This window comes from Sarcophilus harrisii, chromosome 6 (genome assembly GCF_902635505.1).
Source record: "Sarcophilus harrisii chromosome 6, mSarHar1.11, whole genome shotgun sequence".
NCBI classification, from domain to species: domain Eukaryota; kingdom Metazoa; phylum Chordata; class Mammalia; order Dasyuromorphia; family Dasyuridae; genus Sarcophilus; species Sarcophilus harrisii.
This window is the reverse complement of record NC_045431.1, coordinates 133,121,128-133,137,995: the sequence shown is the minus strand read 5'-3', so window position 1 is coordinate 133,137,995 and position 16,868 is coordinate 133,121,128. Positions and strand designations below refer to the sequence as shown.

Below are 16,868 nucleotides of genomic sequence, written 5' to 3'. Positions count from 1 at the left end.
CAGGGTAGCCAGTTGGTACAATAGAGTGCTAAGTCTAGAATCAGGAAAACCTGAATTTAAATCCTGCCTCAGAAACTATCTGTGTGACCCTTCACAAATCGCTTAACTTTGTTTGCCTCAGTTTTGCCATCTGCAAAATCAGCTGGAAAAAGAAATGACAAATAACACCAGTATCTTTGCCAAGAAAATCCTGAAGAGTCGAATACGGCTGAAATGACTGAACAACATATATAATCATGATTTTTATTTTGTCATTAATATATTTTATTAAATTCTGTGCAATGAAGGTATAAAGCCAGCAAATTAATAGAATGTAATCATTTTAACATGCTGTTTTTACCTCTTTGCTAATATTTTATTTATTATTTTTACATAGATGTTCATTAGGGATATTGGCATACAGTATTCTTTCCTTTGTTTCTCCTTGGTTTTAGTATTGAGACCATGTTTGTATCATACAAAATTTGGAAGAATACATTGCATTGTAACTGGGCAAAATAGTTGCCGATAATTTAATTTCACTTTTAATGGTTGTGAACTCTCATTTTTCATACAATTTAATTTTCTTTTTTTATGAAACTAATTCTTTATTTTGTAAAATTAAAAAGAACCCTAGTTTTATTTTTGAATTCAATAAATTTTTAATTCTGTTAATCTTTTGTTTGACCTGTTTGAGCTTTCACTTTGACATTTAACTGGGATTTTAAATTTGTTGCTTTTCTATTTTTTTAATGAAACACTGTTGTCACTTTCTTTCATAAAATTTTCTATTTATAACTTATTGACCCACCATTTTTTAGAATGACATTATTTAGCTTGTAATTAATTCTAAATCCTTTCAACAAAGGCCTTTATTAAATATAATTTTTATTGCATTCTGATCAGTAGAAGATATGTTTAGTATTTTGGCTTTCTTGCATTTGTTTGTAAAGCTTTTCTGCCACAAAACATGATCAATTTTTGTAAAGGTTCCACAAAGAGCTGAGAATATATGAAGCATTTTTTGTTTTCAGCAATTGCCAAATATTTATCATCCTTAACATTTCTAAGTTTCAAGTTCTTAATGAAAAACAAAAACAAAAACAAAAAACTTTTGATTTGATTTGTCTAGATACAAAAAGAATATACTGAAGCCCCCAACTAACATAGTTAGTTGTCCTTTAAGTATGCTATGGTATATGGTGTGACATTATTGATATCCATGGGGCCTTAGATTCCCTGTTTGTTTCTTCTATCTTCTCTCTTTTACTATTGCCTTATCTAAAAGCACAACTGTTATATCTGCTTTTGTGCATTCAGCTGAAGCATAATAGATTTTGATCCAAGCCCTTATTTTAACTCAGTGTGAATCTTTTTGTTTCTAGTGTGCTTTTTGTAAATGACCATGGTATTGGATTCTACTTTCCAATCCATTCTGCTATCCTCTTTTGTTTGGTGGATGAATTAATTTCATTCATGTTCACTGTCACTCTCACATGTTAATTGTGATTCTTCTCCTAAAAGAGAACAGGAAAAAGTATATGCTAGGCAAGTGAAATCACCCTTATTTCACCTTCCCTTAGAAACTGATAGGTATAGTCCATAATTTGAAAACAAAAACTTTGAAAATAGCAATTTTCTCTTTAACCACAAGCCCCCATTTCAAAATCAGACCCTGTAGGTAATCCAGTTTAGCTGAGCAATCACCAAAGAGAAGAACCACTTCCTTATCACTACCAATTGGTGATAGGCTTATGAGTACAAAAGTCATTGCATTGCTCTTAGTCCACAGACCACTAGCTGTGTTTGTATCTTAGGCCTTACAGCCATTGGCTTGGGAAGAAAGCCCTGTGCAGCTATGATCTAACAACTGCTTCTCTGTGTGCTTATAGCCATACCTCATAAGCAGCCAGTTACATAACACAGGATGAATAAAGTTCTCAATACTAAATGACATGCTTTGCAAGTAGAAATATTATAAAAGATGAATTGTATCTCTTTTGCCATGACATCCTAAGGACCAGAGGACCTTTTTGTGATATGCAGCAGACTCCTTTTATATGTGTTCTCTTTCCCATCAGAATATGAGCTCATTAAGAGCAAAGATTGTCTTTTCTCCACCCCCTTCCTAGCACTTAGCATTGACGTTTGCATACAATGATCAATAAGTGCTTTGAAATTCATTCAATCTTTAGCTTAACCTTTTTTCTCTCTTTCCCTGCCCCTCTCGTTACAAAAGCCACAGCAGAACAAAGTTTGCTTAACATTAGTGATTTATAATTAAAGTGATATTTTCCCTTTATCCCTCTTCTCTTCCCTTGGCCCTGTCTGCAATCACTGGTTTCAACTTTTTTCTTTTATTTAATAGTTCCTTCACACTCCAACTTTCTACAATGAGTTTTGTTTTTAACTGCTTCCTTACCTATCTTGCCCCCTCTCTCTCTTAACTCAACCCTCTCTCCCTTCTACCTGTTCCAGTTTATTTCCCTATATATTTCCACAGAATGGTGTGTGTGTCTGTCTGTCTGTGCGCACGTGCCCATGCACACATGAACTTACACATTTGTTTCCAGTTCAGATTAGAGTTAGTACATTTCCCTCACCCCCAATTTCCATTTCTGAACAAGCGTCATCTCTTGTATTTTTACTCTGAGAGATTAAGATTTCTTCTCTATATAAATTCAATTCTTTTCCCTCCCATTTCTTTCCCCTTCACACCATCAAAAGAGTGAAACAGAAAAAAAGCCATAATCATTTCCTCTTGTCTCCCAATGTCTCACTAGAGGACACAAGGAATGGACTCTCCTTTCTTCTCCTCTTTTTACAATATAAATATTTCATCACCATATAATTTCCTCCAACTAGATCAAATGTATTTATCTTTCTATATTTCTCTTGTCTCCTATGTTTGCATTTCAAAGTTTCTATTCACTTCTGGTCTTTCTTATGAGGAATATTTAATAATCTTCCAAAACATTAAAGATCCATATTCTTCTCTTGTAGTATTATACTAAGGCAGAGTGGTAGTGCAGTACACAAAGCACCAGACATGGAATCAGGAAAATTTGAGTTCAAATCTCAATTCAGACACTTACTAGCTGTGTGAGCTTGAACAAGACACAATCTATCTACCTTAGTTTCCTTATCTATAAAAATGGAGATAATAATGGCGTGTGCCATTCAAAGTTTTTATGAAGATCAAATGAAATATCTGTACAGCACTTGCAAACCTGAAAGTACTTATGTGAATGTTAGATATTATATTACTGTATTATTCAATTTTACTAGGTATGTTATTTTTGGTTGTAAGCTTTTCTATTTTTCCTTTTCTAATAATGTTTTCCAAATTCTTCTTGCTTTTAAAAAAATAGCATCTGCTAAATTTTATCTAAGACCAAATATGCCTCATTAGTACCTGAATGCTTTCTTTTTGGCTGTCCGAAGTACTTTTTTGTTGAACTAGAAGCTCTATATTTCAGCTATTACACTCCTGGGAATTTTCATTTTGGAATTTCAGGAGATAATTGATATATTATTTTTATTTTCATTTGTCCTCTGTTTCTAATAGATCTGGGTATTTTTGTTTATAATTTCTTGAACTATGGGATTCAGGCTTTTGTGCTTTGGTCACAATTTTCAAGTAGCCTAATGATTCTTAGATTTTCTTTCGAGACCTGTTGTTTAGGTTGGTATTTTTCGGTATTATATTTCTTAACATTTTCTTCTATTCTTTAATCTTTTGATTTCATCTGAAATATTTCTTACTCACTCAAGGAATCAAGGCTTTCTGTTTGGACCATTTTAATTTTCAGTAAGTTCATTTCCTGGATAAGATTTACCACTAACTGTAGCTATTTATTTTCCTTGTTGTTCTTTCCCCCCTGGCTGTTATCTCCTTTAATGTTGCATTTTATGTCATATCATTTTTGCGGGTCTGTGGACAGCAATATTTTTCTCTGAGGCTCTATCTGATTTTGTTGTAGTGTTAAGCTCTTCTGGCTTTACCTCCTGGTTTTCTCTATTCACACAATATTTCTTCCCTCTGTCATTTTAACTCCACTTATCCATATTTCCAGCTTCAAGCTCTGGATTGTGGTTTTTTAAACTAGGTCCAATTTTGTTCCATCCCATATTTTTGGGTAGAGTGAGTAGGCCTTGTTTGGTCCCTACTGAGGAGGCTAAGACAAGGGCTTGTATTCTTCAAGAATTCCAGGGTTTTGTCAGCCTCCATAGGCTATAACTGTGACTACTTCTATGTCCTTACTCTTGTACAGTTCTGAATCAAGAGTTGGCTCTGCCTTTGACTCTGAGTTTATGAGGCCCCAAACATCCACTGTGGCTTGTGTTCCTGAAAGACCTTGAGTGCTTTGCTTCCAGAGTTCTAGCTTCTGTTGTGGCAATAGCTTTGGTTTTGTGTGGGCTGCCTGTTCTGAGGGCTCTCTTGCTTAGGCATTCATTGATCTGGCCCTATCTCTTGCCTCCCTGGGTTGATCTCTGTTCACATTATCCACAGGATTCTAGCAATCCATTTCTAAATAAATTGGACATACTGGTTTACAACTATTTCTCTTTGGTTTTCTGTACCATTGTTTCTTCTGAAGCTCCAGTGGGGATAGTGGATAGTTGAGCTCTAGGTCTTAACATGCTGGCAATCTTTCCTTAAATCTAGCTCTTTTTATTATCTAACAAAATTCTTTTCTTTTCAGTTTGTTTAATTCTTTAATTCCATAGACTAAGGCTTTTAGGAGTAAGGAAGGCAAATATATATAGTTCTTATATTCAGAGGGAAAAAACCAGCTTTTTTTGTCAGACATGTTAATAAATAAAATTGCAAAAGTTAGGTAAATGAGAGCTTTTCTCATTTACATTTAATATGAGAATGATGGGTTTTTTTAACCTTCTAAATTTGTCTAACAATTCAAATTAGGTTTAAATGTAAAGAGAAGAAAATGAGATCTAATTTCTTCATGCTGTGAGAAATAACCATGTTAGCAAAGGAATAATCACTAGATACCTCAAGCTTTTACTCTATTTACCTCTATCTTTACCTCCATTGTACAAAATCCCTCTAGTAATTTAACTCATGTACATACCTTCTGTGATGGACGGTGATTTGAATCTATGCCTCTTGCCAAAGATTCATCCAACAGAGCTTTTAGTTTTTCAGCAGAATCCTTACTCTTTGAATGTAAGAAGCCCAATGCTTTCAAAAAAATAGGATCAAGTTCCAAGTTCACAGTAGCAGCCATTGCAATTACTAAGACAAAAAACATGAAAAAAAGTATTTTACTGTCAACTCTTACTAATCTGTGACAATATCTTAGTGCTAGATTTGCATTTCTCTGTCATATAGTATTGGTTTTGCCTATGCTTGGTGAATACACATTAATTCTATTATCACCATAAATCAAACATATTTAGGAGGCAAATCTGCTTTTAAAAATATAAAATTCAAATAACAAATGTGGTTATTCTTGAATAGATTTTATTCAATTTAAAGCCCTGACTTGTTGCAACAAAATTCCTTATCATGTTTTGTTTCTCCGATGATTTCCATTAAAAAATAAACAAAGTTCCTTATCATAAGTTCTGTTTCTCTAAGGATTTCCATTATAAAATCGATGATACAAAGAGTGAAAGGAATACTCAGAGACAGCTAGATGCCACAGTGAAGAGATAGCTAGCCCTGGAGTAAGATTTGAGTTCAAATCTGGCCTCAGACATTATTTGTGTGAGCCAGGAAAAGTCACTTAACCTTTGCTTCCCCTAATTTCCTCAATAATAAAACAAGAATATCACATAATAATATAAAATCCAATGGTGGTGTGGAAGATTAAATGAGATAATACTCACAAAGTGCTTAGCCCAGTATCTGACACATAGTAGCTACCCTACTGCCTGCCTACTACCATTCCCTCCCCTTCTCATTCCCTCACACTATAATGAAGTCACACCTTTAAAAAAAAAAGCAGTAGCCGAGCAATGATTAGGGAGTCCTTTAAGTGCTTGGCCATAGAAACTATGGTTGTTGGCTGACATGCATTCAATGCACTATTTTATCCCTTTTCTCTCAATCTCATGCATCCTAGAAAACCCTCCTCATACCTTGATTTATCAGTTCTGTGTTTATTATGTCTCATATTCCTATTTAAAATTACTAATTTCAGGAAAGGGATCAAATCAAAATTATGTAAATATCATTGGATTTATCATAATGCAAGTTTCTTATAGAAAAACTAAGGAGTTTTCAAAAAAGAATAATGACGATGATTACAAAAAATGAAGGCATTTTGTGACCTAAGACAACTTTACTTTCAAAATATTATGGATTCTTCTATAAAGATATTATTTGTGATGGTTACTTATGCAAATACTTTGGCTAGGAAGGAATTTTAAAAATTAAATGTTACTATTTGTGTTCAATCCTTTGGCCTCTCCACCATGGTTTAAGATTTCCCCTTTTGGTTTTAGGGTTAATATTATAAAAACATAGCATATTTACACGGGTACAGTTAAGGCTTACTCAGCAATTCCATTACAATCCTCTGTTCTGGGAGGTTTATAAAGCCATTAAAACTTGCTTTTGGCTGACTCTGACATACTAAAGTTAAGTGTGGAAATATTTTTTTTTCCTCTAGGTTTAGGAACTATCTAGTACTGTTGCTTGATTATTTTAAAGTTTCAGAAGAAAAATATGACTGCTAATTAATTTCTACAATAGAATAAAGTGTTTTCAACAGTTACACTAGAGTGTTTTATATTAAAAGAAACTATAACTAAGAGCAAAAATTTGAAAAAACTAAACCTAATCTTGACTTCCCCAACCTATAATCACTCTCCAGTTCAATCATTTCTCCACTTAGCTGCCAAAGTGGCTCAAAGAACAAATTATACAAACAATAATGATGTGAAAGAAAATAATAATAATAATAAAACAGCATTCCAAAATTTCAGATGAGCTTAAATACTACTCATCAAGAAAAAAAATCATATACCTACAAATTTAGTCGGCCAGTTAATGGTGTAATCCCGCCAAGTGATGTCTTCCCCCTTAAAGACATCTTCCTCCTGGTTACTGCCAGGAGGAGGCAGTCTTCCCCTTGTCAATTGATAAAACTCCTTTCTTTATTAAAAATTCTTTAAAGGGGCACCTAGGTGGCACAATGGATAGAGCACTCGCCCTGAGGTCTTGAGTTCAAATTTGTCCTCAGACACTTTTAACACTTCCTAGCTATGTGACCTTGGGCAAGTCACTTAACCCCAATTGCCCGGGGGGGGGGGGAAGGGGGGGAGAAACCTTTAAAGATTTAGCCCATTTGAAACAGAGGAATAAAATTTTTGCCCCTTGATTTGGAGGATGTCTAAGCCTACAAATTCTTTTGAGATGACTCATGACACTGGCCCATAATCCCTATTTAGTTTGGGGTATCACCTGATACCCCATCATTTTGGTGGCCTGGTATAGAAGAATCTGTACCCCACAACCTGAATATTTTGGTAGCCCTGTACAAGGAAACTCAATAGTAAAATTTTTAAAACTTACCTAGGTAGGTAAAACAAACTAGGCAAGAAAGAATCAGAAATAATAAAATTCAGTAACCTAGTATTCAATAAACTGGGAAAACATGAATTATTTAGGAAATTTTACTTAATTTTGATAAAAACAACTGGGAAAATTGAAAAGTAATCTGGAAAAAAATTAAGCCTAGACCAATAACTTGTCATATTCCATAATAAATTCAAAATGGAATAACAAAAATCATACCATAAATAGAGAAACCGATAGTAAACCAAACTAAATATGGGTAAGAGAGACATTCTTAACTAAGTAACAGATAAATGCAATTACAAAAAAATAAAAAAAAGAATACTTGAATCTATTTATGAAATAGATAACATGAATCTAAAAAGGAAGCAGTTAAATGGGAAAAAAAATTTGTTATCAAATTTCTCTGATAAAGGCTTAATATCCAAGATAAACACTATATATACACATATGTATGTATATTATATATATGTGTGAGTCGGTGTACGTATACACACACACACACACACACACACACACACACATATACATTTATGGATATAATCTAATCTATCTATATCTGGGGTAGCCAAGTTTAAGTTAATAGTATGCCAGACCTAGAATCAGAAAGACCTGGATTCAAAATCTGACTAGTATGACCTTGGGCATGTTACATAACCTTTTCTCTCAGTTTCTTTGTCTGTAAAATGAGGCTAATAAGTGCACCTACTTCCCAGAGTTATTGTGAGAATCAAAGGAGATAACTTAAAGTCCTTAGCAGATAATAAGAGTTATTTAAATGTTAGCATATATGTGCACATGCGTGTGCACCCACACGAAGAAGTAGGTTGTAGAAGAGTGGTTTGAAATATGAAAAATCCATATTAGGCATTATTATAATCACAAGGGTCCTTTATTGACATGAAATGACTCATCACTGGCAAAATAATCAATCATTTTTGCAATGGGATATGAGTGAAAAGGGCTTTTTAATCTATTTTTTTTTCTCCCTCCCTTCCTTCTCCCCTAACTCCCTCCCCTAGAGGGCTGAAAAGGGCTTTTTAAAGGTTGGGGGGAAAGGAAGAGCAGGATCTAGAGTTAAGAAGTTAGGGAGAGTACTCTTCCAAAATAAACTCATGTGCTTATGTCTAAAGGAGTTGGAGTAAGATGGGATAGGAAGAGTTGAGTATGCCTTTAGATATGCTTACAAGACAGTTCTAGGAATCTGGCCTTTTTTAGTGTGAAAATGGGAAAAAGATGGGCTCAATTAAAATTCTACTCCATACTTGACAAAGGAAGCAAGGAAGGGCTCCTACAAGTTTCAGCTCCACATCAAAGATAAGTGGTCAAAGGATCTGAACTGTTCTCAAAAGAACTGCAAACCCAAATCAGTAATAAGAGAAATTCAAACAAACAAACAAAAAAAAAAATAAGGGGAAAGATATGGACTCAGTTACCTAGCAGAACCCACAAGGGGTAATACACCATAAAGCAGAGCTAAGTGCCTAATGAACTTTAGGGTTTGATTTCAAGGTTTAATAATTCATAGTTAGCTTGGTAAAAACAATCGAGACTACAAAGAGTTTTTAAGAAAATAAATGACATTATTAGAGCAGTATATTAGATTAGGGTGGCAAAATACAGGATAGATTGGGGGAAGGGAAGGGATAGACTGGAGACAAGATCAATGAAGAGGCCCTTACTATAATAATCCAGGGAAAACAAAAAGAGGCCTAAAGAAAAGTGGATTTACAATTGAAGTCAAGAGAAGGGGACTAATGAGAACTTTCAAAGGCTTAAACATTGTTACAGATACTTGACTAGTCAAATTTAAGGGCTCTTTCAAAAGAATTCTATGAATAACAATATTATGAAAACAGAGAATGAGGAGAATAAAAATAGTTCACATGTGGGCAGAATATTAACATTTACAAAATCCTTTCTTCACAAAGACCCAGTAAATTAATGAGAATCTCATGGTGAAAGACCTCAGGAATCATATAATCATATAGTCATTCAATCTTATGGAAATTGAAGAGATAATAAAAACCAAATCTTAGATGATCCATTTTACAAAAGAGAAAACTGAAACTACTTGCCCATGATAACCTAGTCAGTAAATGTCCAGCTTGCACATATTCTAAGTTTAGCATTCCCTTCCAACACTGTTATATCAAGGTCTCTCAGAATTCTTCAAACCTAAGACCTGATGCCAATTTTTAGGGCAAGTTTTTCCAGATTCTCTTCAGTGCTAAAACTTTCTGCTCAAATCATTATGTATTTCCTTGTTTCTTTATATGTCATGTCTCCCTAATTTAATGCAAGCTCCTTGAGGGCAGAGATTTCAGTTTTATATTCCCAGCTCCAAACATAATGTTTTGCACAGACACTTGATAAATCTACAGATTTAGGTACACTATTATTTTTTAATGCATTTTATATATTTCATTAAGTATTTTCCAATAACATGTTTTTAAAATTTTATTAATTTAAAAAAAATTTTTAAATTTAAAAATTTTTAAAAATCTGTCTTCCAATTCCACTCCTCTCCCACCTAGCCTTGAGAAGGCAAGCAATATATCAATTATACATACGAAGTTAAGGAAAATATATTTCCATATAGAGAACTATGACATCAGGGAGGAGATGCCATGACATGCAAGTGAGTCGGATTAATTGAGGCAGGACTGTGCAAAGTCACAACCTCACTTTTTCCTTCCGAGTCCTCTGGGTTCAGTGGCAAAATGCAGATCAGAAAGACTGGAGCTGGTTGTAGACACAGGAGCGATGAAGGGAAGGAGAGAAAAGGAAAAAGGGGAAAAGAGAGGGAGGGAAGAAAAATCACTCCAGCTCTCAGAGTGACCAACAATAACTGGCTCCTGGCCTCATTCTCCATAAGCACTCGGCTCCAAAAGCAAAATGTAGATGTGGATGCCTTCGGCCTCTTAAACCACCATATCGCTGTTAATTAATTGGTGGGTTTCCTCCTACAGGACCCCTAAGCACATCTCTGTGACCCCCCCGGTTCTGAGTGCGGCATTACCGGCCTGGGGCAGAGAAGCGAGGCACAAGCGCCAGGGCGTGTTCACACTGAATCCAGGAAGCTTTCCATTAGAGCCCGGCTGCTCTACCCATCACCCCGTACGCTGTCACTGTCACTTACAAGGGGAGAGCGTTAAGGTGTAAAAGCGCTTTTCATGGGTTGCCTGACTTGACTCTAATCACTGGGAAATGAGGCGGGGAAAAAAATAGAATGGTTTGGCCAGGGTCGGGTGCCGTCATCACCCCATTTTACAGAGGTGGGAAGTGAGGCGGCAGGAAAAGATGACGTCTCCATTTTACTGAGAAAGAGACAGAGGCAGAGTATTTAACAGAGTCTGTGTGGGAGGTGGAAGAAGGGGGCCGTGTAGTAATCTTTCATTTTACAGAGGGGGAAACTGAGGGCTGGAGAGGAGGGGGCACCTGGCTGGGGAAAATGTCTGCGGCAGCATTGGAATTCGGACCTCCTCTCGCCTCTGCCCCGACAGGCTCACTTGCTTTCCAGGGGCTGAGCTTCGCCCCCTTCCCCCTTTCTCCCTCCCCCCGGCTCCTCGCTAAAGGGAAGCGGCTACGAGCGCGAGCTAGCCCGCGCGCGCCCGCCAAAGCCCCTCGCGGGCTGCCGCCCTCCCCCCACCGACTCACCGGCCCCACTCGCCCGCGCGCGCTCGTGCACAGGCCCACTCCCTCTACCGCTTCTCGTCCCACCTGGAGTCGGGCCCCAGACACACGCCGGCTGGCTCCCGAAACGGAGAAACTAAGGTTCCAGGAACAGAAAGGGCAGGGAAAAGTTTCATCGGTGCGACACCCGGAAGTGACGTAGGCGGCGCCCTGGCTGCCCTCTAGCTTCCGGTCCGCCGGTTTATGAATCGCTGGATTTTGATACTCAGCCTCGGTGAGCTTGTCTGGGAACAGAGCACGAGCTCCCGGCGCGGGGGTGGGGAGACGCGGGCGGGAGCCGGGAGCAGGGAGGTTGGAGCAGCACGGGAGCTCGTGAGAAAAAAAAAAAAAAAAAAAGCTGGGAGCTCCTGGGGGACTCGGCTTTTACCTCCGGGCTTCTAGCGGTGAATTACGGCCGGGGCTGAGCGTCCGGAGACGGGGAGGAGCCCGGAGCTTTCCCCGGGTCCCCCCCCCCCCGGGCGGCCCCCTTACCCCCGGTCACCTACCTGCGGTCTCGGCCCCAGGGACCCCAGCAGCGACCCCAGACCTCGGGTCGCTTAGTATCCTTGCCTTTCCTTACTGCGTGGCCTACGGAAAGCAGCCATCAGCAAGCATTTATTAAGCGCCTACTGTTGTCCGGGCTGTACGTCCTTTCTTAGAAATGGCATCGCCTGAATGGTGATGCTACAGAAAGCCCAAGCTGCCACCAATGTCCTGCAAGTCAGGGACCGGGGGGGGGCTCTTGGTAAAGCAGTAAGTTTCCTTCTGTGCGTAATTCTTGGGCTCTTAAATTGGCCGGAGCAGGTGGGTTTGCCAGCACACCAGCGTTGTGTTAGGTATTTTATAGTTATCTCATTTGGCCTTCCACACAACCCTGGAGACAGATGTAGTCTTGTCCCCATTTTGCAGATGAGGAAGCTGAATCGGAGATAAAGGGACTCGCCCAGAGACACGTGGCAAGTCATAATAAATAATAATAATATAATTAATAATGGCAAGTCTTAATAAATAATGGCAAGTCATAATAAATAATAATAATATAATTAATAATGGCAAGTCTTAATAAATAATGGCAAGTCATAATAAATAATAATAATATAATTAATAATGGCAAGTCTTAATAAATAATAATAATATAATAATGGCAAGTCATAATAAATAATGGCAAGTCATAATAATAATATAATAAATAATAATGGCAAGTCTTAATAAATAATAATAATATAATAATGGCAAGTCATAATAAATAATGGCAAGTCATAATAATAATATAATAAATAATAATGGCAAGTCTTAATAAATAATGGCAAGTCATAATAAATAATAATAATATAATTAATAATGGCAAGTCATAATAAATAATAATAATATAATAATGGCAAGTCATAATAAATAATGGCAAGTCATAATAATAATATAATAAATAATAATGGCAAGTCTTAATAAATAATGGCAAGTCATAATAATAATATAATATAATTAATAATGGCAAGTCATAATAAATAATGGCAAGTCATAATAATAATATAATAAATAATAATGGCAAGTCTTAATAAATAATGGCAAGTCATAATAAATAATAATAATATAATTAATAATGGCAAGTCATAATAAATAATAATAATATAATAATGGCAAGTCATAATAAATAATGGCAAGTCATAATAATAATATAATAAATAATAATGGCAAGTCTTAATAAATAATGGCAAGTCATAATAATAATATAATAAATAATAATGGCAAGTCTTAATAAATAATGGCAAGTCATAATAATAATATAATAAATAATAATGGCAAGTCTTAATAAATAATGGCAAGTCATAATAAATAATAATAATATAATTAATAATGGCAAGTCATAATAAATAATAATATAATAATGGCAAGTCATAATAAATAATGGCAAGTCATAATAATAATATAATAAATAATAATGGCAAGTCTTAATAAATAATGGCAAGTCATAATAAATAATAATAATATAATTAATAATGGCAAGTCATAATAAATAATGGCAAGTCATAATAAATAATAATATAATTAATAATGGCAAGTCTTAATAAATAATGGCAAGTCATAATAATAATATAATAAATAATAATGGCAAGTCTTAATAAATAATGGCAAGTCATAATAAATAATAATAATATAATAATGGCAAGTCATAATAAATAATGGCAAGTCATAATAATAATATAATAAATAATAATGGCAAGTCTTAATAAATAATAATAATATAATAATGGCAAGTCATAATAAATAATGGCAAGTCATAATAATAATATAATAAATAATAATGGCAAGTCTTAATAAATAATGGCAAGTCATAATAAATAATAATAATATAATTAATAATGGCAAGTCATAATAAATAATAATAATATAATAATGGCAAGTCATAATAAATAATGGCAAGTCATAATAATAATATAATAAATAATAATGGCAAGTCTTAATAAATAATGGCAAGTCATAATAAATAATAATAATATAATTAATAATGGCAAGTCATAATAAATAATAATAATATAATAATGGCAAGTCATAATAAATAATGGCAAGTCATAATAATAATATAATAAATAATAATGGCAAGTCTTAATAAATAATGGCAAGTCATAATAAATAATAATAATATAATTAATAATGGCAAGTCATAATAAATAATAATAATATAATAATGGCAAGTCATAATAAATAATGGCAAGTCATAATAATAATATAATAAATAATAATGGCAAGTCTTAATAAATAATGGCAAGTCATAATAATAATATAATAAATAATAATGGCAAGTCTTAATAAATAATGGCAAGTCATAATAATAATATAATAAATAATAATGGCAAGTCTTAATAAATAATGGCAAGTCATAATAAATAATAATAATATAATTAATAATGGCAAGTCATAATAAATAATAATATAATAATGGCAAGTCATAATAAATAATGGCAAGTCATAATAATAATATAATAAATAATAATGGCAAGTCTTGGTAAGTAATGGCAAGTCATAATAAATAATAATATAATAAATAATAATGGCAAGTAATAATAAATAATGGCAAGTCATAATAAATAATAATGGCAAGTAATAAATAATGGCAAGTCATAATAAATAATAATATAATAATAAATAATAATGGCAAGTCATAATAAATAATAATATAATAAATAATATAATATAAAATATAATAAATAATATAATAGCTAACATATATATTGCTTAGTATGTGCCAAGTGCTTTACAGTTAACTTCATTTGATACAACAACCCTGGGTTTAGGTGTGTTTCCCTTGAGAAAACTGACCCAGCAGTAAAATGATTTGCCCAATGTCCCCCTGCTAAGTTTGACCACTCCTGAAGTATCTGTCCCCAACAACTATGATAAGCAGCAAAAGGAAGGATCAACTTCTTGTAGAAGTTGGAATTTTAACTGGGAGTTAGAAAAAAGCAAGTGGTCAGGAAGTGAAGTGCCTAGTGATAGCCAATCTTAACCACCCCAAATCCTCCTTGCACCGTCACTTATTAATCTGATCATTTGTGTCCTACCTGTAGTAGAACCTAGGATTATGTTGGTCTGATCTGCTACCTTGACCTCAACATAATGATGCCATTTTTATGGCAACTTGAGAACAAAGAACAGCAACCAATCTGATAACACCCGCCACTGGAAATATAGTTGAAATTCACTTTGTTGAAAATATAATTGGTATTAAAGATATTTAATGTTAAATCTCATCTTTGTTACTTAGGGCCTTAGTTTCCTCATCTGTAAAACAAAGGGGTTGGAGTAGGAGATCTCTTAAGACTTCTCTGTGATTCTCTTTGATTTGGGAAGACCTCAACCAAACTTGGCTAAAACATGCACTGGTTTGTGTGACCTTGGGCAATGCTCAGTATCCCAAGCTACTGCTCCTTAAGTCAGATGTTCTTGATCAATTTTGTCAGTATCATGAATCCTTTTGGCAGTGTGGTAAAGCTTATGAATTTATGAAGTAAATTTAATGAAGTTTTTAAATTTATGAAGTAAAATAACATAGGAAGACAAAGGAAACTGATTATATTGAAATACAACTTGTCAGAATATTTTTTAAAACCAGGTTCATGGACTAAGAGAATTCCTCTCTATGACTATTATTAGTTGATTTCAGTCAGTAGCAAGCATTAAAACACTGTACTAAGCTTTGGAGCATAAAGAAATGGTAAATGATGAAAAAAAAATGCTTTCAAGGAGCTCAGACTAATAGGAGACAATATGTAAGCAAGAACAATGACAGAAGAAGCTTTTCTTAAGGGAAGTTCCCTACAGTTGTTGAAGTGAAAAATGAGGGTTGAGAAATCGCCTGGTCAATGTTGCAGATTCTTTATGAAAGAATTTGTAAACCTGAATGGTGAAGTTTGTGGCAGAAGTGGGTTTATTACACTGAGAAGAAAGCTTTTTTTTAGCAGGCAAAATCCTGTTAGGATTATTTTGCAAAGGCTGGGCACACAGTGTTTAATTTTATTGTTTTTTTTGCTGCCCTGAGCTAGAGAGTAATTTTGGGGACTAATTTTCAATCCAATAGAGAGCACTGAGCAAGCCCCAGGCCAAGATCTCCTATTGAATTGAGTGAGATTACTTCTCTGGGAGTTTCCCCTATGAATAGGAGGCTGGGGTCCTCCCAGAGGGGTTTGAGATTTTTAACCCAGGACCACCTCCCCTTTCCCCCAAGATCAGGGGGACAGTTTACATCACATTGAAAAAAAATCATGAGTCCTGGTAATATAATTGAAATGTTCATGTATTCTCCCCTGACTTCTAATGTGACAGAGTGGCCTTGGAGTTTGTTGCCAAACTCTCTTGTCACAGAGTCACAGGCACCCTAGGTCCCCTGGAGTATACCAGCTAATGCTAAGGGCATACCAGATACCAGTAGGAGAAAATTACCTTTTTTACATTCATAGATTTTAGACTAGCCCAAACATTTCAGCCAATTGATTACAGCCAAATGATAATTTTGAGTAGATTGATTTGAAAAACTTTGTCATTATTTTATAGTTAGAAAGAATTAACATTCCTGTGGAAAAAAATGCAAAAGTTGATTGCCAATTTCTTATAACAATTTAAAAGTGCAGGTCTTGTCATTTATTGGGTAGCTTAATATTTTCAGGCTATTTTGAAGGTTTATGCCATGACAGAAATAAGCTATTCATAATTTGTCTTGTAAATAAATTTGCTATTAAGATTCGGCCTTTTTTTTTTTTTTTTTTTAAATCCTTGGTAGGGAAGTCATAATACTGTCTGGGAGAATTGTCTTTAACTGAATAGACACTTTCCTATTTTAGTTATGTTTTAAAGTATTAGTTAAAGAGGTCAATGTGAATAAAAAATGCAGCTAAATAATTATTGACGTTATTTTTGGTTGCTTATGTTTATATTAGTCTGCTTTTTAAAAAAATTATTAAAAAATACTTTTTCAGTGTTCCATTTAAGCTTTTTCCTTATAACTTTTATGTCCTTTGTGACTTGAAATAATCAACAATGAGCTTTCAAATAGCCAAGGGCAGCGTTTTATTGTAATATAAAAAGCTAGCAGATTCAGGTGGGTATTGTCAATCATGTCAACTTCCAAGGATTATTTTTCCTGCTTCTTTCGATAGGTATCCAGCTCTCTCTGCCT

General features: G+C 34.7%; 2 protein-coding genes across 3 annotated transcripts in view; one reads left to right on the top strand and one right to left on the bottom strand.

Moving 5' to 3' along the window:
• INTS12 (integrator complex subunit 12) overlaps positions 1-11,339 on the bottom strand; it is a 40,279-nt gene extending 28,940 nt beyond the window's left edge. The window contains exons 1-2 of one of the 2 annotated variants that reach the window (XM_023505742.2): positions 11,249-11,339; positions 5,073-5,236 (exon numbers count right to left, since the gene is read on the bottom strand). In XM_023505742.2, coding sequence (XP_023361510.1) covers positions 5,073-5,228 — 156 coding nt within the window. In that variant the 5' untranslated portion in view covers positions 5,229-5,236; positions 11,249-11,339. Of the gene's footprint in view, positions 1-5,072; positions 5,237-11,185 lie in introns of both variants that reach the window. The other variant, XM_003772925.4, reaches the window with a different exon arrangement.
• A 60-nt stretch (positions 11,340-11,399) lies between these two features.
• The window catches only part of GSTCD (glutathione S-transferase C-terminal domain containing), a 165,162-nt gene continuing 159,693 nt past the window's right edge, over positions 11,400-16,868 (top strand). Inside the window, exon 1 of the mRNA XM_031942356.1 lies at positions 11,400-11,435. The gene's annotated coding sequence lies outside the window, so the exon portion shown is untranslated. The remainder of the gene's footprint in view (positions 11,436-16,868) is intronic.